Genomic DNA, 27,404 nt, shown 5'->3' on the forward strand with positions numbered 1-27,404 from the left:
CGGACGACTGGAAACGATTATTTAAAACGTGCAGCGAAACAGACGGGACGGAAGAAAGGGGACAAACTATCGCTGTTTGGATACGTTATTTATACTTAGGACCTAGGGTTCACGATATTTTGGAATAATTGAAACGCCACGTAAAGGGCGCATACATCCGCATAAAACTATATCCAAACGTTTCCAGAATTTTTTTTTTTTTTTTGTATTCTTATAAGGGACTCAGATTTTTAACTTTTTTTCTGCTATTAACAGTGCCTCTTGTGGTGACGAAATTTACTAGGGCGTGAACAACCCAAGTTTCGAAAGCAGTCCGTTTGACTAAGAACCGTGGCTATGCTTCATTTCACTGTATGCGGAAAGCAAGTCGTCTGCTTCATGCGCACGAGTGGCTGTGACGTCAGAACGACGCCGAGCTTTGATTGGCTTTGATTGAAAAGATAGTGGGCAGATCTCATTGCTAAATGCCTTAAGACCTAACCACTTTTTTTTTCTTTTTTTTCTTTTTTTGCAATCAGCCAATAAGAATTCGGCGCTCTGAGATCATCGCAACCTCTGTGCGACAAGCAGACGAACTTGCGTTCCGCATAGGTCCAAGCGCAGCCGCCTCTGCAATCCGGTGGAGACAATCAAGCGTTGCATTCTGCGTTTGCTATCACTAACACTGGGCAATCGCTCACGAAAGAACGCGCGGGATCACGGCGCAGTCGCTGCGCGCGATTAATGCAGCCGGCCATGGCGAACGCACAAACTCGAGGAGTGCCGTGACGGTGCACTTTTGGCGCCGCTCGATTGGCTCCATCGGAGTATGGGCATTGCTCGTGCGCAGAAACCTGATGATTCGGGTAAAGTTAAGCGTCTGCGCATGCGCAGTTCCGACAGCAGCGCCGCCGCAGTACACTGACGTCAGAGAGTTGCCTCGGTCTATACGCGTTTGCAAGTCCAGTCTAAGGCGCCGCCGTCTTGTTGATTGGTGTGCGCTCAAGCGAGGCCATAATCCGATTACGACGCCTTAGCGAGGCCTTGTTATCGATTTATGACGCGTCCAAGCGCAATCCAACCGAGCAAGATGGCGCCGCCCTCAAGCCGGACTTGCAAGCGTGTATAGAGCCACTAAATAAGCAACGCTCGGGAGTATTGACACTCCATTCCAAGTTGGTGATGTGGGGGCCGCCATTTTGTTGATTCGCACAGATCGGGCGCAGATGACGGTAGTTATACGATTTGAACATGTGGCTTCCCGAGGTTTAGGTATATGGTGTCCAAGACTTAGGGCAAATAGCCCTTCTGCGTTACCCAGGGTGTGCTGCGGAAATGAACTTGTTAGGGCTTGTCTGGGATAGAGCCACTGAACGTTTCGAGAGTATCGAAACTCCCAGGCTCGAGGCGCTAAGATGGCGGCTCAATCGTTTTCCTTTGCTGTGGTCACCATGAGCGTTTAGAAAGCAGGTTTTTGCCTAAAAAAAAGCGGGAAAAAACCTTTTTGAAGGAAGCTTTGTTAGAGATTAGTACAGAATGACAGGAGCGGGATGTTTACGTAAAATGTAAGTTTACAAGGTTTTGCGGCACAATTAATGTTATGTTTAATACAACCATGGCTCGCCGGTAATTTCAGGCAGGGCGTCCAACCTGGGCGCGTCCTAACTTCGGTGGTAATCAGCGGCGCGTCCGCTTGGCAGACGCTGGTTGGCAGCCCCGAAACCGTATATGTTTCGGCGCCATATTGGCTATTAAAGCTACAATTAAACAGTAAAATCGGATGCTATTGAATGCGATACTCTGGCAACATACAATGACTCTAGTTTCGGATAGTACAAACTTGAGCGCCTCATACTGCCGCCCATGTAGAAGCGTGCCTGCTCTGGTGCGGAACGCGAAGTCACGAGGAAAATAGAAAGACACAACGAAAATTCGAACGCCTTCGAAGCACAGGTTAAGGCAAAGACGCTGAGAGCCTGAGCGAAGAAGACACGCCCGTATGCAATCCAAAAAAAAATGTTAAAAGCGTTGTGACGTTAGATGTACTCACCTCACAACGCGGTGATAAGAGTCGCGTACCCAAGCGGTGGTAGCATAAATCTAGCACTTTCACATGTCTTTCGGTGTTAAATCTAGCCAATTTCGGACGTTGAAAGTTGTTTTTCCGTTCTCCAACACTACGCAGAAAGACAAAAGCTTAGCGAATATGCCATAAGTACTCCAAAGCCCAGTCAGGTGTGCTTGCACTACCCAAAATGAGTGCGCCACAGTTTCTTCAGAGCTTCAGTGCAGGACGCCTATGCCGTTATAATATGTCGGAGACCGTTTTAACATTTCTGGAAAAGTGAAACGCGTTTCCTCCGATTTTAGCAAAGGATACAGATAACAGTCAGCAACGATTTCAAGAAACAAGCTGGATGGAGTGTCGCTACGTTAAAGCGTAGCTTACTTAGAGGCTCCATGTGGAGTATTCACTGGCGGCCATAGCTGTGTTCGCGACTGCTGAGCCCGAGCTGACGGCGAGCTTCGGCAGTTCTTTTGCAACGTGCCTTCCGCACCATCGAGACTGCCGGTCTTAGCAGGCTATTAAAGTGAGCTCGTTCTGAGCACGCGCTCTATACCTCGCCCTCAAATATGACGTCCAGCGAATAGCCCCTATTGACACTCCATGTCTTTGTTGTCTTATGGGCACCGCCATTTTGGTTACGAGTGCACAGCGGGCGTAATAGAGCGATCTTACTAAGCGTTCCACGCAAGCGTGACGCCGCCCTGGCTGTAGTTCACCGGGGACAGGCGCCAGTGCACCAGATGGCTCGTGCCGTCCCGTGTAGTCGCGCGTGCAGAAAGACCACAGTTGCCAGGATCCATGCCTGCAGCGGCGGCGTAACAAGATAGGCTGCTGATATCGGTCTATTAACGACGTTAAACGATTTGAAAATGCTATAATTTCCCGAGCTTCAGATGGGGTGTAAGGAGGCACGGCAGAAATCAATTTATTCTGAATCGGACTGTATAAATAATTCTGAACGAAGGAAAGGCGCTTCCTGGGATTTCAAACAAAGCAACGGACAACTGGCAACAATGGTTTCAAACGCAAAGGGACGGCTGAAGTGCGTCGTTACTTTTAAGTGTGGCTTACTTTAGTCTCTCGTAAATGGGACGTTTACGGGCATAGAGCACCGCCACCGTCGACCGGCTAAACTACTGCCCTTCTAATCTGAGCGTCGCGAGCGGGCAGACAAGTGAAACCATTGATGGGCGGCGGCAGACAACCGTGGCTTCACACACCGAAAACGCGGCAGGACGGCGCACACACACACGAGACGAACGCACGCAAGGCCGAACGGTGGACGCCCACCCGCCCGCCGCGTGCTATCGAACTGGTCGTGAGCGACGCAGCGAGAGGAGACGATCACCCATTTGCAATCGCCCCTCACCCAAACCTCAACGAAGTGAGCCGACCGGGCGGCCGGAGACAGTGGAGAGGAACGGACGACGAAAACGAAAATGGCCGAGAGAGAAGCGAAGGGAGAAGGGCAGGAAAGACGGCGGCGGACGAAGGTGAAAGTCGGCAAGACGCAGGAAGGAAGATGCTCCTCGAGTGATGCGTCGTCTTCCTCTCTCTCGGTCTAGGACGTGCCCCGGAAAGGAGGGAAGGCAGATGCGGTATAAAAAGAGCCCGCCGGTCTCTCCGGGGATGTCCAGTGTGAAAGTCCGTCGTTTGTGTGCTCCGTCCACATCAGAGTTCCGCATCGGCCAGCTGCCTTCGACAGCAGAACGCGAACACAGCACCCCGACCGGAGCATCTCTCAAAAGGTTCGAACCTTCGTCGTCAGTGGCTATGGGATCAACGTCGCCCCGCCGGCGTGCATGGGAATGCTTGCTTGTTTCGGAAGCTGTGGATACTTGATTTCGTTCGTACGGGTGTCTCTTATTTATTTCCTGAAATACCTTAAAGAACATTACAGGGGGTCGGTGATAGCTGAAGTTCATCCAACAATCAGCTTAAAGGCTGGTTACAGACATGCGTTTGAGCGTTAGCGACTACTTGCGTTCCACTCCAACGCGTTACGCGGACTTCGGTCGATATAGCAACCACCTTGTCGTAAGTAGTCCCAAGCGAACGTAATGCAGTTGGCCGCACTCAAACCTACGTGTCCGAACCTCCCTTAAGTGCTCACTCGTTTACCGTCAGGATGTAGCATTGTTCGGCTGGATTCCTTGTCCGATGTTTAGCTCGCGATTAATTATTGTGCTCAGAGAGCGTAGCATAGAGCCTAACCAGAATTCTGACATCTTATCAAGGATTAGCCCATTTGTGTCACCTGTTTCAGACCCAGAATACTTTTTTCAGGTCGCAGTTTTTTTTTTTTTTTCTGCTTAGCTATTTTAATATTATAAAGGTTTAATGCTGTGTTTTTCCGACACATTGTTGATATAGGATATTCATGTTGCCATTTCAAAGCCCGATCCCGAGGCGGTGTATGACCGGTGAATATATTGTGCCAAAACCTTTCACTCTGTCTTTACCCCACCCTTGTTTTGAAATGGGACTGTCCTATTTTTTAGGAGAAAATTTAAATCAATTCCTACCACCTTATGGGTGTCTCTCCAAAAAGAAAGGCCCAGTATCATGCCTCCGAATCTTCAGATAGTACCACCACTACGTGCGTCTCTCCGTATGTTTAGGGATCGGTTACAACGCGATGTTTTCTTCCGAGCTGCCGGCTAATTTATAAAGGTGATACTGTATGTATACTATTCCAGAAAAAAAAATCCAGACAATTTATTTTCTCTCTTACCTTGGTCTGTCAATCCATTGTGAGCACACGCAAACACCGATACAAATAGGGACCATGTAAGTCACATCTAAAACTTGCTCCGCTGATTTTCACCATAAAGCTATTAGGACACTGGGCCTTAAGATTGAAGTAACAACGAAAACATCAGAAGTGTATAAGAAAATTGAGTAAATGGTGCGCTACATCTCAACTTAAATACTGCGATTAGCGGAACGTGACTTGCATCTGTAACTCGCAAGATGCTAAGGACGTGTCAAATCATAGGGAGGTTCATTAGTTTTCCAAATTTGAGACTGGGGAAGTCTGCCACTCTGGAATTATTCCCGAATAAGTAGGCATCCGCATCACCCTAGCTCAGGCATTTTCAGGTATAATGGGGTAGGGTGCCATGGCGAAACATGCTGGTAATTTCTTGTGGCAGTTGCTCGATTATGAAATTCCTTTCTTTAAAAAAAAAAAAAAAAAAAGAAGTAATATTTAAAGGCAATCTTTGAAATGCAAGCATGCAAAGTTGTCGTGATGACATCCACTTTAAGCGGTAGTTTTAATCTTACGGCACATTCACAGTGGAAGCGGATCCGCGTTCACAAAGCGGTTGCGAACGCGGTAGTTTAAAAATCCAGCACAATAGCACGCGCATTTGACGACATCAAAAGCGCGTGCAATTGTATTGGATCTTTATACAACCGCGTTCGCAACCGCTCTGTGAACGCAGATCCGCTTCCAGTGGGAATGCGCCATGAAGCTTCGTCTTTCTTTGCCCGAAAGAAAGAAAAGTGGGTATACGGGAGGCGCGCGCTGATGGCAAAAAGGTCAAAAGAGCCGTACGCCGATGAAGCGCCCGCGAGCCAACGCGCCTTTCTTTTCCTCCACAGCCTCCTCGATCACTCGGGAAACAGGAGCCTATCCGCAGAGATTACGAGGAATAATCCTTCGACGCCTCCACGAGCAAGATGAACTCCGTCGTGTTCGCCTTCGGTAAGCAGCCTCATCTACAATCTGCGCGAGCTGCTCGATCATTGTCAGCTAAAATGGTAGGCGTTTGAGCGAGCCATGTTTAGGATCGATGTAAGACGGTCGACGCGCCGCTACCTGGGGCGGGACATAAAGCTTACGAGAGATTCAAGCAGCCTGCACCTTTAAGCTGCGGTTGCACTGCCTGGATAATGTCACAAAAGACAGCCTACAGTCACTGTCTGAGTTCTGTAACGTTGGTTATGCAAAACTATCTGCAGAAGTGGTCGAAGCATGCATATGCATGAAGGAAACTTGCTTCGAATAAGCTTGAGGCGTCACAGCACATAATGTTGTCATCATGTCGCGGCGGACAGCTTTTCGTATTGTATGGTGGATGAGGACTGGGACAGCTGCTTCAGAAGAAAGCTCGTGATGTTTAGTTATCAAACAATAGTAGCTCCTTGTCACATATACCCCTTAGTAACGTTAGTAACCTCGAGTAGTAAGAGTTGAGCTAGGAACGGTTACTAGCTCAGGAATACAGTAACTGATACTAAGCTCGTCAGGAGACCGAGTAATGAACGCTACCTTGAACTCGAAATTGGTACTGGTTCTCACCACACGACTCGGTGGCTGCGACAGCGTTCGGGAAGTACGTGTTACTACCGTCACCTTGTAGGTAATTAGAACTTGTAAGCAGTTCACAAAATAACAGTTAACAGCTCAATAAGATCTAGAATTCATCGGGAGACCTGAGGCTGAGACTTATTTATGGTAGCTAATATAATGGTAACCTATTTGCTGATAGTAGTGGAGTATAGTACACCATATCGGGGGCAAGAAAATATTGTGAAACGGGTACAGCCCGTGGATCTCCCTTCAGCTGGAGTTTATGGTATCCGAGGGGCTACGCGTGTCCTCCGGGAAATACTTTGAGACTTTCTACACTCCCGCTTAAGTCTCATTGCCACTTACAGGGAAAGAAAAACGGGCCACCCCTACCAAAAGAATTAGTATAAACTGGATTATGGAGCAGGCAATCTAACTGGATTTCTTGCTGGAAACCTGAAATCCAGTTTCCAGACATTGTCTGCAAACTGGATTTCAGCAAGAAATTCAGTTACATTTTCTGTTCCATAATCCAGTTTATACTAAATGTTTCGGTAGGACGCGGGATAAGAGAGACAGCCCTAATATGTGAGCTCTCATGAGCGAAACTTCCGTTAACGGGAGAACAATATCTATCACGGGTGACTCGAGACAAACAGTTTGGTCAACCGCACATGGAATGCTCACAACATTCATTCGTCAGTGTTCCCTAAGACTAAAGATCGAATTTAAAGGGGACAGTATGCTCAGAAAAAGTGAGAGAGAGGAGAAGACTCGAGAGCGGAGGAGACGCCAGAACGTCGAGCATTGGTTGGAAGGATTCGTGGGCAGACCTCAAGCTAACTGCCTTTGTCTCCCCTACACTCGTTGAACGCCTGAGAACGTAGAACGCCGGCATCCGGCGTCTGGCTTTCCATTTCGAACGCGTTCGACGAGTGCAGTGCGGACAAAGGCAGCAGCAATAGCTTTACATCTAACCACTAGTCGTTCCAACCAGAGCTCGCCGTTCCAACGTGCCCACGCGCTCTCGTCTCCTCGTTTTCCTAACCTTCTCGGCGCATAGTCACTGACAGAATGAGAACGTCAGGGCGCGTCTTTCGAACGCCCGCCCTCCAACGCGCTTCCTGGCTTCCGCTGTGCTTTGGCTGCGCGCGAACGCGCTAGAGTTGCACTAAACGCTGAAACGTCGTCAAAGAGAGGAAGCTTGCGCTGCCGGCGATACTACCGAATCTGTCCCTTCCTACCCTCACCTTGTCGGTGACTTGGGCAGAAAATTGAGGCATCACAAAGACGTTTCTGGCCTCCGCAAACAGAGGTCTTTCTTATATAATAATAATAATAATAATAATAATAATAATAATAATAATAATAATATAATATTATTATTATTTACTGCAAGTAGGTGACTAGGGGTTGAATCTTACGATGCTATGCGAAGCGAAAGTTCGTCTGCTTCTTTTGACGTCAAAACGACGGCAAGCTCTGATTGGCTTTGGTGGAGAAATAGTGGGTAGAGCTCAAGGCAGCTTGCTTCGAGGTCTATCCACTGTCCTTCAATCAGAGCCAGTCACAGCTTGGCGTATTTCTGACGTCACCACAATCCCTGCAAAAGAAACAGACGAACTTGCATTCCGCATACAGCACTTATCCCAATTATGCGTAACGAATTATTCATATACGGGATCCCTCGCTGCTGCTCTGGAAGACCTGTGTCTAGCGGAAGGCAACCAATGTGCAATTCGAGCTCATTTTTGTGCGTGAGATTCGTTCTTACGCGTGCGAAAACGGGGATGAACTTAAAATATCGACAGGCAGTGGAAGCCAAGCCTCGAAATAAAAACTAGGTTTAACAGCGAGGAACTGAGAAAGCCTCGGCGATAAGGCGTCCCGTAAACGCTACCGTTTCGCGTTATTTTATAAAGTTCCTCAGTCGGCGTTTGGATCCGCTTTCGCAAAGCCGTTGCGAACGCGGTTGTATAAAGATCCAGTAGAATTGCACGCGCATTTGATCACATCAAATGCGCGTGCAATTAATTGTACTGGATAATAGACCCCTTTCGAAAGAGTTCCCTCTATTGGAAGCAGTAGAATCCCCGCACAATTGCGGACATAAGTGCGAGCTTCTTCAGTTCTAATGCGTCCTAGCTCACGAGCCCTCGTGCAGCGGGACCACAAGTTGAAGCTACCCGCTCGCGCTACATGCACGTTCAGTGGTGTCAGTTTTTCCACCATTTTGCAGTGCATGCAATGTTTTATCAGTCGGCACGTGACTTTCGAAAGGGGTCTATTCTGTCCTCACGTCTACAGCGAACACAGAATCTTCTGCGTGATGAATAAGCAGTGTGCACCTTCGGAATTAAGAAACGTTTCATGTTTGTATAGGCATGCGGCAGAGCGACTCATGTCCGCGTTGGGAGACGTTTTATCTCACGTCATTTTGTCATTCGCGCACCCCCGGTGGCACGACGGAAAACAGGGAAGCCGCGCACTGGGCAGAAAGTGAGGAACTAATTCCCAGCGCGGAGATAGCGCGGCGTGGAGATAATAAGGGCGCTGCTGCAAGTAGTGCAGCGTCACGCGATGACCGGGGTACGCGCGGCGAGATCCTGTCGCGGAAGAAGAATGGATCCCCCGGCCGCTAATTAGAGCTGTCTCCGTTCCGTACACAACGACGACGAAACAATGGAGGCTCTTTCTCGAAATTTACGCCTGGCAACATTGTCCGCTGTCAAGAACGTCCCGAATGTGTCTCTATAGACGCGTTGTCCTCGCTGGAGCTGCGAAGCGCCCTGGACACGAGAACGGAAAGCGCATATGGCAAACTCGAGAGTCAATTATAAGAGGAGCGACTCGACACAATGTTGACTAGTGCATCGCGAACAAGCGTCGGCCACGGTACTTGAGGCGACTTGATTTGACCGCTATGTATCAAACCACGCGCATAAGATTGTGGACCTTATTAGAACATCGTCGCTGACAGCTGGTGGAACGCGGCGGGTTATTATGTTGACGCCTTACGCTACGCAATTCATTCTTTATTTTCGAATGTCGCAATATTATTTGCTGCGGAGCGATAATCAAGTGCAAGGGACCCGCCCCACCCGGTTTTTCTTAACGGTTGCTATGGCAAAAGAAGCCCTTCTTTGTTGCGTCACATAAAAAACGGCTGTTTCGATAATGCTTCAAATCGAGCAGCGTAGTGTCATACATAGCGTCGACAGTGCAAATAAAACTGCCGCCTTTATGAAGACTATGATTCACAAAGAGCTAGTCGACTCGTTCCACTAATTCACACTCCTACCCTAAAATTGTTAACACGAGCACTTTGTCTACGTGACTGAAGCGTTTGTCGAGCGCATTGTGCGGTTCTAGTAGGTCCGTCACGAAACAATCCTAAAGTTCGTCCGTTTATGTCCCCGACGACACTTAGTGATGCCTACGGCAGCCATCGTTCTACTTCAAAGCGATTATACTGTACGGGCAAATATCTGTATTTACTGGGCTGACAGCTGTCGTAAATAGAAGCTCTCAGCACTGAACGCGCGTTCACAAAAGCAAGCTTTGACGACCAATATCGTTTTTTTTTGTGCGGAAGTTCATTCACGTAAATGAGCATGGCAGCTCATATACACGAGAAAGCACAAAAAAATGCAATCAAATAGTGCCAGCAATGCACGAAGTTACCATCACCACTCTCCAAGCCTCTGATCTTAGCCCTGCGAGTGTCTTTGTTTGTTTCTTCTTTCCTTCCTCTCAGTCTCGCTATTTTCTCTTCAGCTGTCATTTTTTTTTTTTTTTTTTAATGTTAAAATCGATCGACATGTTGACACTGACTTCAAATGTGACGGTTCTACCTTTAGATTACATAACGTCACTCAGCCCGCATTTCCCACGCTTCTTCGTGATGAGTTAGCTTCCCTGTCATTGACAGCTTGGGAGAAACAAAAAAACAAAACAAAAAAAAAAAACAATCCCGAACTTATGCGGTGTTTGTGGTTGAGTGAATGGAACAAGTGCATCAATTGAAAGGTGGCGAAATGACTACTAGATTGAGCGAAAGATTGGGAAGATCTAGGTTGCCTCGATGTCGCAACAAAAATACGTCCGTATTTCGTTCCACACACACACGCCCCGATTGGCCTTTCGCGAAATTACCTCAGCACCAAGTAGTACGCTGCAAGTTTGGTTACAAGCGCTGCACGTGATGGCGTCTAATAGCCTAAAGCCTGGTTCAGACAGTTGCGTTTGACTGTGTTGCGGTTGCGAGGAACCAGGACATCCCTGCTGCTTATTTCGCGTGCCAAGATGATTCCTTGAATTGGATTCCACGCTTCATACGAAGCACAGATGTGCCGGTGACTCCCTTTCGGTTCTCGACGCAACGCAGTCAAACGCACTCAAACGCAAGTGTCTGAACCGGCCTTAAGTCTACGAGAGGGAAAACCTAAAACAAAGGGCACTTTGGAAGCGCATTTGACAAAGCCTAATTTTGACTATTTATTTCAGAACTTTTATACTCAAGATGTCAGCACTTGAACCACGTATACCTATGTACCCAGCATTCATTCTTCTTGGTGATTTGCTTATTTGGCGAACGGTTCTTTCAATACTCAATCATTAAATAATATTCAGGAACGCGAATACACATCCCCCAACACAAAATACAAAAAAATCACAGGGTGCAGAAACTCAGAAGCACACTCGTTTGCATACACGAAGATTGATTCCAACCAAATAGTGTGCACCTGAACTTTTGGAACCGCAATTATTCCGCGAGTACCCGAGTTGTTCAGCGCAATAAAAACCGTCATGATGTTTTGTGGTCACCGTAGGACGATTATCGTAACGCTCCGAGGAAGCGGTAAAATAAAGCAAACTAATTTAATACGGACGACATTGCCAGAAAAACAAAAGCAGACCTAAAAAGGGCGAGCGCCACGCAGCGGCCGCTGAAATCTTAGCACCGGCACTTTTGTCATTGTTCGTCCAGCGTACCCTGGCGCAACTCGGAGGTTCTCACGACACGCTTAAGTGCCAAACATTCGGTCAATTGTAATTGTTGCGAGCGGCCGGCGGACCTTCGCCCTCTCCCTTTCTAAACGAGGCCGTCGACCAATCAGAGCGCGGTTAAACAGTCACGTGATGTAGAAGAAGGTGACAATGGGAGAGTCCACCTTTTGTCTTCCGTCCAACTTCTGAGTCTCATCGGGGGCAGGCAATCTGCTCGTGGTGTCATCATCTCTTGACTCCTGCAGCAGTCCACCCGATGAGCTTCAATATACGATTGTTCGCTTATGTTGCTTGTTCATAGTTTGCTTTCGGTAGGCGTTCGAGGCGTGACCGTTAATTGGTCGATTAGGCGGCCTTGACTGCAAAGCGCTGACTTAGGTTGAGGTCGCCGTCATCGATGCTTCGGATCCGCTGGCATCCGTCCGAGAAACAGTCCGTAATTACCACCCTCTTTTTCCCGTTAGCACCCGACAAGGAAAAGTCAAACGAGAGTTCGTTGTTCAATAAGAGTCACTGGGCCCTTTAATTGCTTATAATGAGCGTTGGGTTCGCATTCCAACTCGCTCAACGCTTATAAACACGAAGCTGGATAATTCCTTGCTTTTGGAGCGTCATTGCCGGCGTGGCCGTTTTTCGTAAGACATGAACCCTGTAAAACTATATTGACTAATTTTAAATCAAAATATACTATTAAAATTAAAAAGACATTATCGTTTCATGGCTACTTGTTGTCTTACAGCACGATCACAAAAACTCTCCAAATTATCATTCGTGTCATTACAAATATTGCTTTTTTTTTCAACTAGCTACTTCGATAATTAATCGACTTTAACATCGAATAAAAGGTGATAATTCTGCACATAAGAATAGCTCATAGGGCCCTTTTATGGGAGTAGTGGGCGACGCAAGGGAACTAAGCGAAAGGAAATGTTAACAAAGAGTGAGACAGGGTACTCGAAAATTCTTGAGTGTTTGTGCCACTGCCAAAAGAAGGCTGCTGCTTCACGTGACACGCTTCTTTAATACAACGCGATTGTGCCGATCTTGATAGTGACTGCACTTAACGTGCAGCATTCGATGTCCCGCGAACACAAAACTTCCACTTAACTCAAAAAAAAAAAAAAAATACTGCCAAGGGCTGTGTAATTATATAGTAATACATTTCGGGAATATAAATAAACATGAAGTCATTTTGGTTACATTTGCTGTAGATATTTTATTTTATCGACAAACCTTTGTGGCGTTCATGCGCTTCTAATGAAAATTACTTAGAACAAGAGGCTGAGTATTAAACAGAAACAAGCCGACCGACGACACAAATGGCCGATTCTCTTTTCTCGACGCTTCATCTTCATATTTCGTCGACGATTCCTACGACGGAAAAGCAACAACGACCGAGAAACATTAGTCCAGTCCCTGTTGTCGCTATACACTCCGTGCGGGAACTATAGGGGGCGCTTTGAAAAACGCGCGCAGCGCCGCTAGCGGAGGAGCTGGCGTTCGACCGTGAGGCGCGTTCAGCAGCCGGCGGCGCCTTTTCGCATGCCAAGCTGTGGCGGCGAAAGCGCGCACGGACGAAACTTTTGCTTTTTGAGCCGATACGTTGAGGGTGACGTTGCATGAATGCTGGGGCAGACCTAAGAAGGGCATTTAGCTGTTCTCCTCTTCTTATATATTGAGTTTTAGTCGTTATTCGGGGGAATTTCTCTAGTTGCGGCCGAAAAAGGAGTTGGAGCAATTTTCCGAAAAGCAAGACGGCCGCCACCTTAATTGCTTTGAGTGGGAAATTTATTTCGCTCGTCGCTGTAAACGTAGGACTGCTGGAACGATGATATTTGGAGGCGAGTGAGATGTCCACTATTTTTCTGCACGAAGTGGGCCAAGTTTCATTAAGAGAGCAGGTGTGAAAGTTGTTTCTAATGAATGAAGAAATAAAGCTGTACGGTATATCCAATATTGGACCCAAAATGTTGTGTTAAAGCGGGCTGTGCAAAGTGCAGATTTGGGCACACAGGTGCTTGGACTTGACAGTAACATGGCACAGCACTTATTATACAAAATAAAAAAGGTGGCATAGGGAAACCAGGTGAAAATTTGGTTTGGGCGGCGTAACTCAATGGGAACCGGTTTTGACTATGAAAAGGCTGTCACGAGAATACCACTGGTCGGGGGAGGTGGAGACTTCAGAGGTAGGAAGGGACCAGTGGACTGTACTTCCAATTGAAACAACTTTACGAAAGGTGGTTCTAAAGCCGAGAAAACAAAGTTGTCGGCCAACACACGGTTTGGCCGCCAAGGGCTTTTGCGGTCAGCTGTTGTGTAATAACCTGTTGTGCGAGGTGCTGATTTTCGGCCCACAGGTACTTTGACATGACCGTCACTTGGCACAACACTTATTAAAACAAAAATAGTTGGCACAGCGAAACCAGGTGGAAATTTAGTTTGGGCGGCGTAACTAAATGGGAACTGGCTTTGACCGTCAAGGGCTGTCAGAAAATGCCACTCATCGTGGGAGGTGCACAGTTTACAGGTAGGAAGGGACCAGTGGAACGGTACTTCCAGTTTGAACCATTTTGCGATAGGTGGCTTTAAAGCCAAGAAAAAAAAATTGTTGTCTACAGAACTCGGGGTGTCAGTGTTTCCACATCCAAAAGGAGGCTGATCAAGAAAGAAAGCACACCACATAAACTTCCATACTCAAACGCCGATTCTCCAGTGATTCCGAGTTTTATGGTTGTTTTCTTTAGATTTATATTTGTCACTTTTTTTACCGTTCAAATCTTTCTTCATGAAGTACAGATTTCGTGTCATATTTGTCCGGAAATATCATCGACACGTACGATGGGGACGAAACTTCTTTGGAGGGCATTCCTCCAACGAAATTGGCACTGCATACCCGCGAGTGTGGGATGGCATTTCAGTTCGTCCAATCGGCGCTGACACATGTAGGCGTAACTGGTACGAAAGCAAACGCAGAGCGCAAAGCGGCAATGTAGAATATGTCAGCCGTGCCGACACAGTGGCAGACATGATCGGGACACCAAATTTCTCGCGTCGTACGGCACGGCTCCATCGTTGTCGCTGTCCCACAAAACATCGGCGAGGTGAAAAACTGTGAAACTTTGTCTCCACGAGATACGACGCATAACTATTGAAGCACTTAATGACGCAGCACAGGCAGCACTTCATGCTGTGAACCCAGCGCAACAGGACCACTCCGACTTCAACGCGTACCAACGTAAGCGGCGTGGTTTCGGTTTCGTTTTCTCTGAGGTGCTCACTGCCTACCTTCGGTACCGGCCGCGCGGCGGCGCGCTAGTCGCGTCGCACGGAGTGTATAGTTCCATACATATTTAATAATAGACCCTTAACATTTACACTTATATGGTCGTGGTTGTTTTGGGGTTAGCGCGGCTAGAACCTCCACACGTAATGCCTGGACAGCGAAGTTTTGCATTCGCAATACTCGAAAAGAGAATGTAAACATTTTCGTCCAAGTTCCCACTACTGATTTTACGCTTACATCTGGTTAGAACCCTCCAAAGGAAAACAAAAATGACCGTAAAACTAAGCAAAGCCGTTTTACGGCGCATACGCACGGTAAATCTCGGATTAAAATTTTGAGCAAATGGGAGACACTACATCTTGGTCAAATACGAGTTCCCGGGCGAGTCAGCAAACTTCGTATTTTTCTTTAGCGCGGCCACTTCCGCACAGTTGGTCATTTAACTTTTCGTCACGCTCAATCGAGATCTACCGAGACAGATAAGACGATAAAGGCGGAAGGCGTATCACGTCACATTCGGAAAGTGCGCACTTGACCCGACGTGTTTACGTCACGTTTCTTCCTCCTTTGACCGGTTCGCGCGCATCTCGAAATCACGGCCACGATCGGCCTCTAGTTACGGCTCACGTCTCTATTCAATGTCCTACTAATACGACACAGAACATCAAATAAAAAAAGAAAACTAAATGTATAAATAGAAATTAAAAAAAAAAAAAAAAAAAACTTATCGTCTTGTTATGGGGATGCAAAGTGCCTGTACGAACTTTCAGGTTTTCGTAACCACTGCTCCACCCAAGCGCCTTCTGAGACTAGAAAGAGAGTAGACATGTTCGAAAGTGCAAAAACCGGCGTTGGCGGTAACGCGTAAATTTTTTCGGTAACGTGGTAACGTACTCGTTACATTTTACAAAACAGTAGCGGATAACGTAGTACTTACGTTACCTATTTTGAGAAACATGTAACCTAGTTACGTTACTAATTACATCGTCCCAAAGTAAAAAATAAAAATTACATTTCACTTTTTTTTTGTGTTATGAGGCGCCAAGTCGTACTAATTGTTGCACTGATCACTAATATCGTAAAAAGTTTGCCCCTTTTCTCCCCACGTAAACATCCCCACCTTTCCCCTTTTTTTTGAAAGAAACCCCAACATGCATACGTGTAACGTCAAAACAGTATAACGTAATAATTCATAAGAAAAGAAAGTAGAACAAAAGCAACGTGCGTTACTTTTCTTTATCAGCAACAGTAAAGGTAACGCGTTCCTCCTATTTAAAATAACGAAGGTTGGTAACGCGTTCTATTTATTTGGAAGTAAAGAGTATCGTAAGTAGATGATTTTTCGTTTGGTATTTGGTAACGGCTGCAACGGCGGCCTAAATAACGGAGACTATTTAGTATGAGCGAGACGGGCAACGTGGAGCAGCCAGGCGAGCTCCTCAATATTTAACACACCGAATCAACCCCTCCTAGACACCAAGTCCGCCGGGCCGGGTTCTCTACGCCATGTACTGTATAACCAGGGTGGGAGGGACACAGGCTACGCGCGAGTCCCAGCGCTGGCCTCCAGTGGGTGACGCAGAAATGGCAACATAACGGCCTTGTAATCTGAGAGGATATGTCGCATGAATCCGGCGCCTCATGCCGCGCTCTCGTATTCTGCTTTGAAACTGAATTGATTCTCCTTGTTCAGCCGAAATCGCTGGTGGCGGTTCCGTACGATACGACGTGAGAACTATTCGTAAACTTGCCTACGCTCCAAAATACATCGGGCTACAATGCGAGACCGGAAAGATCGTCTAATATTTGTGAGAGGAAAAAGCGACTTAAGGAGATATTTTGTCCCCGAAGACTGCGAACGTCAACTAATCTCGTACGTAGTACGACCGAAACTTGACTCGGATGTCCTAGAGGCGAAAACATCATGAAACTTGCATTATCTAAACACTGAGACATGGAGAAATAAAATAACGAACATTGTGTTGTCCGTTATCCTATTTCTCCTTGTCTCAGGTATTTTAGGGTGTTTCTTAGGGATCATGACTCTTCGTTCGGCGTGTTAGTTCATACTAAAAACAATATGAATACTGCGAACGACAACGACTGAAAAAGGTACAAACATAGATCCTTTCACTTTTACAAACTTGCACTGCCGCTTGCGTCCCAAGCGACTTCCGGTCGCACTGTCTTTGCGAGCCTGTCGAGCTTGCGTACTAGAAAGCATAAATGCTACACGGACAACAAAGTTGAAGATTTAACGAGGGCCTCCGGCTGTACAATATTACATCTTGGAGGAGGCAAGTTGGTTTCAAGAATACTCGAAACATTTTAACAGATCTCGCACTCCTTCGCCCTTTGGGCGTTCACCTGGAGAATTTATGGTTAAACGTTTCATCGACATTTCAAGCATTCTTTTTATAAACCGGAAGTTCTATGGGAGGTCAAATACTGGAGCACCACCTGGTGGTGTTTGCCATAAGAAGAAGGACTGGCGTATGTCTTTGGCGTACGCGTTCCTTTCTTTCATTCTTCTGCTGTTCGCCTTTCTTTTTTTTAATTTTTAGTTACCTAACCAGCTCGCCTGTACTCTTTCACTTCTACCAACTGTAAAAGCGAGTCGTATATTTGCTTATTCCCACAGTTTCTCAAGAAGGTCATAATATATAAAAAAAAAAACAAGCACTCCGCCAGAAAAAAAAGTAAGGCGATCGCTGTCAGACCTTACGAAATGAGATTAGCCTAAAATTCACCGACTAAATGCCCGCGTCGGTAACGCTGACCCCTGAGAGACCTCGGATGGCCGGTTCACAAAAATGGCGGAACAAATCTCCGGCGACTCGCTGCCTCCTTCTATCTACATGCCGAGCACGTCATACGTCTTCACGACACTGCTCAGCGCGAACAGAAACGCCATCGCTGTTTGCATGCCCTTTACTCCCAGCCAAGCACGTGCTCGTCGGTCGGGCCGGCATCGCCGCCGAAGGCTCACGCGAAACAATGGCTTCGCCCAGGGGGCTTTTTTTGGCGGGACGCATTAGAGCGTCAGCGCGTATATCCAAAGTACTTCCGGGTCAGCTCGTACACCTCGGTATTTACGGGGAAATAGAACACCCGCCTTCGGGTATTCTTGAGTCTTGCGTGCGTGTGTGTGCGCGCGCGTTTTATTACGAAGCTCGTAATTATGTTGCGGCGATTCCGCGCTAGTGATGAATTCGTATTATTGGATTCAAGTTACTGACGCGTAAGTCTTGAGAGATTTAAAGTGGACCAGTATTAACATAACGAGTGAGAAAAATTTTCAGAAGATAAACATAGAAGTAAACTGGTCAAAATCTGCTTTAACAAGGGCGTTGATAAAAGTGATTTCTGTAGGGTTTCTTTTTTTCTTTAATTTTGTGTTTCCTTTTTTGGTTGGAAATTTGGAACGCGTTCTAAGATGGTTTAGCGTTACATTAAGCTATTGCGCCTCGTTGGAAGAATTACCGAAACGCGACGAAATAATAAAACTGGGGTACGAAAGGACATAGGTGAGATAACTGGTGCTCACAAGTTGCTAGATATACGTATATTCAACAACTTGCCAACGCGATTCTGTTAGACTAAAAAAAGACGTAAACAAGATTTATACGATTATGGTACGAACAGCGTTCGACAAACTGTAGGCTATGCGCCGAGAAATTGAGGGAGAGAACGAGGTGGGAGCGACCGGCGACGTCGAAGCGCCGAGCTCTGGTTGGAACGATTAGTGGGTAGAGCGAAAGCTATAGCAGCCTTTGTCTCCAATGCAGTCGTCGGAAGCGTTAGAACGCGGAAAGCAAGCACCTGGCGCTTGGCTCTCGCATTCGAACATTCTCGGCGCATATCTTATCATGGCGGTGATGGCTCCGAATTCATTACCGACCTGCTCTAGAGATACCGAGAGTTGGTCAACCTCCCGTGAGAAAACAGGAAACGTAATTTCCAGTAGAAAGGGTCGCTCCCCTTGTAGACCACGCGAGGGACCCTCAGGCTGGTTCGGGGATTCGCCTTTCAACGTGACGGATTGAGTGCAAGGAGCTTTCTTGAGCTCCCCAAACCAAACGCGTTTTCGGATTATCCAGGTTTTATTCTTCGAGGTTTTTATTTAAATTTTCGGTGATATCGCGAAAAAAAATTATTATTGTTACTTGAAATTTCGGTAACTGGCTCAGATCGATGGTGTCTCACAGTGTGTTGAACAAATTTTGAGGCTAAACAAAGACATTTAAAGGCAAGCAGAAGCGATCCTGTACTTGAGTAAGAACACTTATATCGCATTCATTTGACCTCCAGGATCACGGATATCGAGATTATTTTTCGATTTGGTGCACGGAGGCTGCAGAAAATTATTTTCAAACTAGCGCTGAAGTCCCTCCTTCCAACAGCGGTACTTCATAAAAGGAGTTTTGGCTTCGCTCTCTCGCATCTTCAGCGCCGATGAAAGCTATGCACGCACACTCTTGCTATCTGCAAAAAGGTCAGAAGGATACGTCACGACTGGTGTTAGGGCAGGCGCTGCCCACACGAGCCACACGTGCTTGACGGCCGAAAGGTCCTTTTACGACGTAAGGACTGGTAGGAACTTTTTCGTGCTTTCTCGAGTTTAGTTACAGCTGCGGGGAAAACGAACAGGATATTCAGATTCGCAAGATAAAATTACTCTAGAATTCGCCTCTAACTGGTTTTCTTTTTCAAGAACCCCATCAGCTTGACTTTAAAGGCAGACGTACAACCTCGGTTTTCTGCAGGGAAGATAATCTTAGCGCTCCCCCCATCTAAGCTGCGAGGAGAGCCAAGTGGGGACAAGGTAAAAAGTGGAGAGGATATAGAGAAGGGGGAGGTGTGCAAAAGTGGAAAGTTCAAAGCGGAAGCGTTGCGCGGACTTCGGTTGACATAGCAACCATCTCGTTATAACCAGTCACAAGCGGTCACAAATCAGTCGGTCACACTCAAACGCAAATGTGTGATCAAGCCAGTAACTGAGAAACCGCTGAACATCAAGGTCGCACGATCACTTCGGGAAATGCAGCGAGCTACCTGGTGACGTGATGGCGGGTAACGTTGGTTTGTTTCGTACCCCTTTGGTGCAGTTGAACACATAAAGACCCGTTGGCACACTTGTGTTTACGTACGACCGAGCTCTTGCGGTCTTTTACGAGGAGAGAACAATCAGAGAGCCTATATTGCAGAGAGTGTCCAACTGCACGATCGGAGTCACGTGGTTTATGTGCCGCATTTGCAATACGAGCTCCGAGGAGGCGACGAACGCGTTGATCGTCTGCGAACGCTTCCGCTTTTCCGCCTGCTCCCCTCCGCGCCACGCGACAACGCAGCGGATGCGCGCTTGAGAGCACTCGGCGCGGGAGGCGTCCGCCATTAACTTGCAAACGCTTTCCATGATATTGTGATGAGCCCTCTGTTCAATCCGGGCTCTCTAGGGAACACACTGGCACGCTGGCGCCACTTATGAGGTGACCCCGGAGCTGCATTTCGCTAGAGGGAATGTTTTGCGGTATTTGCGAGATCAAATGTATTTACCATCGATGAGAAATAATCTTTGTTAACATCGTCAGAAGCTTTTTGAACCAAGGAAAAAAGATTGATGCGACAAAAAATAGAAAAAACACGGAAATGCCAAGTTTACCACGCAGATAGCGCCAGATTGTTCTCTCGTCGTACCAGATTTTAAGAGGTTTTGAGACACCTAGTCGTAAGCAGTCGCAAGTGTCCGAACCAGCTTTTAAACAGGGATATAACACAGGTAATGCGGTAAAGATCAGAACAAAAACAACGACACTTTGAACTAAGCGTCGTGGAATGTCGATCCTTACGTTCCTCGTAAAAACGCGCGTTCGCTACTCGCCTTGGATGTCGCAATCGCAGATGGCGTAGGGTATCTCTTATCGTTCGTCGAGGGCTATATTCGTCCGTTACCTCAGAGTGGTGGCCGGCTCCTTTGAATACGGAATGACTTTTCACGGCAGGGCAGCAGTGAGCGTCGAACGACGCGTAATAAAACCGAATCGAAAGTTACGTGCGCACCTTTATATGAGGAAGTGCAAGACGGTAATGTGGCATATTTTAAGACTTTATTTGTTTCGCTAATGAATACAGTGCTTTAACATAAAGTGAAAACTGGCCCCGTCTGAACGTACCGGCGTATGGTGACTGCATAGTATGTAGGCGTGAGGCAGCCGCCTTAGCCGTTGCAAGTAGAACGTCGTCCCGCCAATGCCACCTAAAAGACAAGGCTGTCGGATGACGTCATCGTTGGTGGACCAGCCCTAAGGGGCTCGCACCCTGAAGCTCTACGAGAGTCGGCGCAAACCTGAAGACGCGCCAGTTTTGGCGTCGCCGCATGCTGTGCGTAGAGCAAGTCTGCTTCTTGCGCAGGGCTTGCGGCGACGTCAGAATGATGCCGAGTTCTGATTGGCATTGATTGGAAGGATAATGGGTAGACCTCAACTAAATGCCTCAAGGTCTACAAACTATTTTTTTTTTCTTTCATTCAGCCAATAAGACCGAATGTAGTGGATCCGCTGCGAGGATCCACTACATAAAGTCCCTTGATAAAATTTACGCTTTCAAGCATCGTCAACCATCGTTGTAGAAACGCGCGAGACACGTGCTACGAGTGAGCGCTCCGCCGCCATTCGCTTCCAGGAGCCACTAATCTCAGTGCTGCGCCGCCATTTTCTTCCAAGGGCCGCTCGAGACACCGGTCTCGTGCACTGGCGCATTTGAAGCTATTGAGGCTTTACACACGCGCCAGAATGCAGCCGCCATTGCTGACCTGCGCTTGACGGAGATACCGAGCCGCTGGAACGGGTGTTGACGAGCCTCCAGAAAGGCCAATGCCGGGAAGAAGGACACAATGGAATCTAAGATGGCAAAAACCTTGACTGCTATGGTAATGACGAAGTGAAGAAAATAAAATAGGCGGAAACAAAAACTGAAGGTCAGTTATGGCGGCGGCCATGCACAACTGCTGTAAAGCGTCTATACTTGCAAGACAATCGCAAACACATCGAGGCGCTTTACCACACTTCGTTTCAGCTGAAGTCCAGAAGCAGCCGATGCTGCAAGTGCGAGAATGTTGTCCTCAACAGTGCTCGTAGCGCGCGCGGGCGCGCGTGCTTGGCAGGGACGATGAAAGCGAAAGCCCGGAGCTCGTGCTAGTACCATTGGTTGCGTCTCGACTTAAGCCGAAACCAAGTATAGGGCGCATTCACTGGACGCCATATTTGAGGGCGATGTTAAGGCCGCATGCTCAGAACGAGCTTACATTAATAGCCTGCTAAGACCGACAATCTTGATGGTGATAAATGCACGCTCCAAAAGAACTGCGGAAGCTCGCCGTCAGCACGTGCTCGGCAACCACGCACACAGATATGGCCACCAGTGAATACTCCCTATAGTTGGGACTTTTTTTAAACCCTCAAGGAGCGTTGTTGTAGCATCCTAACCAACACCGTGTACTTTTTTTTTTCTGCAGGTCTGACGTGCCTAGCCCTGGCTATTGCCGTCCCAACAGTAAGCGTAAGTGTCTTCTCACAATATAATGTAAAAAAAACACGCGAATTACGAGCAAAGTCTTGCGGTGTCGCTCACCCAGAGGATATTCATGACACACATTTGCCGCCAGGCGCATTTCCTGTAAGTTACGGCACACTGCCAGCTTTCTAGACGTGCTGGCTGGTAGCGCGACTGGACGGCACACGACGAAAAATCGCGATAAAAAAACAGCACTCGTAAAAACAACACGTGACAAGAGGCGTCAAAAGAGCATGGCGCTGGTTTATTTTGATGCCGTGCTGCTTTGATTCGTGCTGTCTCGTCACATGCTGATCTGCATTGTACTGTGTTTTCGTGGCGCCTTGCAAGAAGCTATCCGACCATAACCTCTCTGATATAAACAGATTTAAATACTACCCATTTTTTGAAGTCACGTTATATTTTTTACTAATTTCGAACAGCTTAAAATTAAGCCACAGCCGGCACCATGCAGTGTGTAGAAGTAGTTGGACCTAGTTACCTTGGTTTCGTGCTAATCGTTAAAATTTTCCGGCTCACACGTCTGACAGTGTCGTCTGCATTAATAATTAACAAGGATTTCAAGATCTTCCCCCAGTGTAAACGACGTTATATTCAAGGATTTGTTGTCCACCCGAGTGACCAACGAGTATCTTTTCCTAACACTTCGCAGGAGAAAGGTTTCGCGTTAAGGAATCAATCGGTTAATGGTTTCGATATATTATGAATATAATCATGTGTCGAAGTCGTCAGTATCATTCAATTGGCGAAATGGGCGCCAATCAACTCCTCGCGAAATATAGGTCGTTTACCGTAAACATTACATTTTTTATGAGTTTGCGTTCGGTCATTTTCCGAGCTAGCGCTCATATTTCTTGTTTCAAGACGGCACCAAATTAACCAAATTAACCAGAATTTGGTGCCGTCTTTGCAATTTCGATTCGAAAGAGTAGAAGAAATTGTAATTGTGCTAGTTGGTGAACGCCATGAAGCATGCTACAAGGCGCATCTAACAACGGACACAAAGAAGAAGACACCTACACAGGCTCCGCTCACTATATTGGAAAAGTGCAGAAAAGAAAGAAATTCTTATCTCGCCTCCTTCATCATCGCTTTCATGTCTGCGCTCTGCCGGGGCCGTGTATCCCCCGGCCAAGCGCATGTGTGGACGTGATGAATGTGACGAGATGCGTATCTCCTTCCTTTCTTCATTTTTCAAATATGCTGTGGGTGGCGCCTGCGTGTATGTCTTCTTCGTTGTTTCGTTGTTCTTTTCCCTTTGCACCAGGCTTCACAACGTAATAGTAAACGTTCTCCGCAAATGGTCGACTTACATGGACACGCTCAAAACAGATGTTTAGCGATCCATGCAAGAATAAATGATTTCTTTACAGTCTCTTGATTCGGCGAGTGTGTAGAAGGCATTGAAACACCGCTGTGAATCTCGTCGTTTGCAACTCGCTTTACGCAATCCCTAGGCGACGGAGCATTCCCTTCCTCAATGAGGTCAACAATGAAAAAACGAAGAAGCAAAACTGGAAATCTGATGACCTTGAGGATCGGGGCTCGCTTTTAGATGTTTCGTTTGGGTTTCCGCCAAGTAAAACGTATGATATTTGACAAAACAAACAAAACGTAAATCCTTACTCGAAGAGAAGGAGAAGCCATTTGGTTGGTATGCAATCCTCTTACAAGTAGTTAGGCGAGATTGCGCCAAGATTAGCGCAGTCAATTTAGCGATATTAACGCCTGTTTTGGTCATGTGGGAAAAGGCGCTTGGTTTTACCGTACCATTAAATAGTCATTTGCGTTTAGTTAACGGCTTACGCCTTTAGCACTTAATATGATTTGGAAAGCAATGTTAGAGTTATTGAGCACATATCTAAGGAACTGTAAACCGCTGCCTTTAAACCTCCTACCGGGATCATAGATTTACTCATCGCTCTCTGAGCGCGTTAACTCCAAATAATAGGTAGGATAGTCTATTAGGTTGATGTAAACTTACAGCGTGGTTCACTATCGCCTACAGTGTTAACGAAAGCAGCCGGTGCTCTGTTACGCTATGCTTCACAAATAAAACCTCCGATGTTGTGTGTGCACACTAACTTCGTTTTGTCTGCGAAAATACCGATCAGTGTTAAAAAAAAAATTAGTTTTACATAACTGACATTATGAGTATACAACTGGCACATATATTAAAAAATTAAGTACGTTTCAACTTAAATACTGATACAACAAGCGCCAACACTGCAAAACGTTGGCTTCATTGCAGAGCAGCCATGTTCTGCACCAAAGTCAATTTTCGCTTTTTGGTACAAAGGTTATGTCAAAAGCGTAACTTTCGCTTTCTCATGAATACCGAACTGAAACGCAGAATGTGCTAAGCGGTGCTAATCTTGAGTGTTTTTTTTTTTCTTCTAATATTGCATGTTGGATCTTCTTTTTCCCATATGCGATAGCTTTAAGTACACCGTTCATCGTTATGCTGACAGGGCGGTGAAAGCTACGTGCTGGTTCGACTAGTCAATTGTCGGTCTTGCACCACGTGATTACGCTCTTTACCCATACTCTCGAGCGAAGAGCAGACTCAAAGAATGAAAAGTAAGCGATAGGTTCGACGGACGAACACGCAGCTTTCGTCGCCCTGTCAGCTTGGCGGAGAACAAAGTATAGTAACTTTCGCGAAGTAAACGTTTTTTGTTTTGTTTTTTTACACACCTCAGGGGGCAACAAAAGTTCGAATAAAAAAGCAACGCTCTCGTTTCACGCTTCCACAGTGCGAATTCTACTTACGTGCTGTAAATAGGTTAGGTCTTATAATCCCCTGCTCCAAACCATCGGTTAATAGCCTTACACTAGCGTAACGCGAAACGGAGTAGTTGCGAAAATGTGACAGGCCAATGCTTTCCCTTGGAGCTCGCGGAGCGTGCGTGGCGTCTGCGTTAAAATGACGCCCGGCGTCAAACATTCTTTGAACTGTTCCCTACGCAGAAGGACAACCGCCGTGCCAAGCGGGCAGCGTACGAGCTCCCGGCCGACGCAGAGCTCATCGTGGGCAGCTACCAGACAACGTTCAGCTGCGACGGCCTGAGGTACGGCTACTACGCTGACACGGACAACGAGTGCAAGATCTTCCACATCTGCCACGAACAGGTGCTCGCCGACGGAACTAAGCAGGTAAGCGAGCACGCGACGTCGCACAACACAACTGCATTGACGTGATACCACCTAGGACACTGTTTACGGACTGGTCAGCGTTCGCCCACACCAGGTGTAGGCAATTCGCGTGAGCAGAAACCAGACTCGCACCGAACCGACAACAGCGCCACCGCAGAGGGGAGACGTCAGGGTCGTGCATTTATGAGAAGTTAAGAGCCCTGTGGTATGCCACGTTTCCAGCTTGAGCTTTTTTGCCTTTAGTAACATTTTGTCGCACGCTTAGCCAAAGCCCGGCGGGAGGCAACGGGCATGTACTGGAGGCAGAGCGTCAACTGGGTTCTTGACCTCCCACAGACTGTGACAGACACCCGGCTTACCGACCTCTCCCAAAAGGCAGACAAGTTAAAGCTCAACTAGAGTACGCCGCCAAGCGGCAGAGTTGAGCGTCTCACCGTCATCGTGCGCTGGCAATGCCGTCGCTGTGGTAGAGAGATATAACTTTTATTTGAAGTGCCACTTGGTGGCGCTGCGGGATGTACTTGCGGCGACGTCACCGCGAGCAAGGCGTTTTTGCGTGGATCCATAAGTGATTAGGTAAAACAAGAAAATGCCGAGGGCTTGTTCTCTAGGCGCTAATGATTCATGTTCCGCCCGGCCGTTTTGTGCAAGAAACCCAGGCCAGGATGCCTTGAACAAATACGAGATACTAATTGGACAGCAGGTTGGACGCTTTCCCTTAATATAGGCTATCATGAAATCTTCGCCGACATCGTTTTGTTTTAGTCCCACAGCAAAGGCCTTAACGCTCACTACACTGATGTTTTGGTGTTGTCCCGACAAACACTGACTTACGTGGGTTCTCAAGTAAAAGCAATATTATACCCGTAATATTGGTAAAATTGGGCCCAGCGGCTTGTCGAACGTCATGCATGTTGAGTGCCGAATCTAGTTTCGTCGTTCTGATCAAGCACCAACTTAGTCTCCCATTTCGTTTCTTCTCCTCAATGACGCAGCAAAACCACTGGAGCTTCTTCTGTGGCAACCAGACGGTGTTCAACCAGCTCACGCTCACGTGTGCCTTTCCGGAGGAGGCCGTGCCCTGCAGCAACGCCAGGGACTTCTACTACGTGAACGACAACATCGGCGTCGAAGACGCGCCTTTCCTCACCGACGACGACGTCGCCCGTGGCCAGGCCCTCTATTCCGGCTACGGAGCGCGTCTCAGCGGTCGTGCGGCCGCCGCCAGCAAGAAGTAATAGAAGATAGCTGCCACCACGGTGGAAAAAGAGAAATGTTTCTGAACGATGCCGCCTTGCCATGGAGCAAAGGTGGCGAAGGTCCGCTCGCATTTCTGGCAAACGCCTTGAGATGTCGCAACATCTCTCGGGGCATCTTAAGGAGCATCAAATATCAAGGAACCGTCCTTACTAGTGCGCACGTTTACAAGGCCGCGACAATGCAAAGGCCCCTAAACCGTCGTGCCCCTGCCGGGAGATTCATGAAGCCCGAGCGAACTTTTGCCGCTTGGACTGGCTTTGTTCAGACACCTCTCTCTTCTTTCAACATGGCTGCGACCGATCAGAATCAATGACCAACGAGATGACCACCAACCACCATCACAAACCAGAAATCACACCGAATGAACGAAGCTCTGTTCACTTGACGCCAAACACCGCGCCCAACTGGACCGTCAGAGTTGTGGTGTCCCTGTTTACTTTCATTACGCTTTGGAGCGGAACTTACGTCGTCTATGCCTGTTCTGCCTATGCACTGAAGCCCATGCTAGGGGAGCTTAAAAATATTACTCAGCAAACAATTAGCGACGAGGTCGTCCTATGTCCTGGTAAGAAGGTGATACCGCTCTGAAGAAGTAAGAGCTATTGAGATCTTGCTTCGATGTTCGCTATGGTTCGGTGAATAGTTTATTGTCTTGTAGCCTGTACGATTGACAAAGTTACGTGCTACCTAAAGACATAACATTCACAAGAAAGTTGTATTAGATGCACGTTTTAAACTGCATTCACAGGTATCTGGAGGCATGGCTAAAGGTC

The 27,404-nt window shown here is 47.2% G+C and overlaps 1 protein-coding gene across 1 annotated transcript; it reads left to right on the forward strand.

Annotated features, from left to right (window-relative positions):
• Positions 1-5,659: 5,659 nt before the first annotated feature.
• Positions 5,660-26,609, forward strand: LOC121048213. The gene is made up of 4 exons (XM_040504275.2): positions 5,660-5,759; positions 22,157-22,200; positions 25,186-25,371; positions 26,367-26,609. Exons 1-4 carry the CDS (start codon positions 5,735-5,737, stop codon positions 26,607-26,609), a joined length of 498 nt encoding a protein of 165 aa, XP_040360209.1. The 5' UTR covers positions 5,660-5,734.
• The last annotated feature ends 795 nt before the right edge of the window (positions 26,610-27,404 follow it).

This window comes from Ixodes scapularis, unplaced genomic scaffold (assembly GCF_016920785.2).
Source record: "Ixodes scapularis isolate PalLabHiFi unplaced genomic scaffold, ASM1692078v2 PGA_scaffold10__122_contigs__length_95168666, whole genome shotgun sequence".
In the NCBI taxonomy this organism is placed as follows: Eukaryota; Metazoa; Arthropoda; class Arachnida; order Ixodida; family Ixodidae; genus Ixodes; species Ixodes scapularis.

Bases quoted from the DNA above. Each gene is read 5' to 3' on its own strand.
- LOC121048213 (XM_040504275.2), top strand. From the start codon at position 5,735: ATGAACTCCGTCGTGTTCGCCTTCG. The intron at 5,760-22,156 runs GTAAGCAGCCTC...TTTTTTCTGCAG, and splicing joins CTCCGTCGTGTTCGCCTTCG to GTCTGACGTGCCTAGCCCTG. The intron at 25,372-26,366 runs GTAAGCGAGCAC...TCAATGACGCAG, and splicing joins TCGCCGACGGAACTAAGCAG to CAAAACCACTGGAGCTTCTT.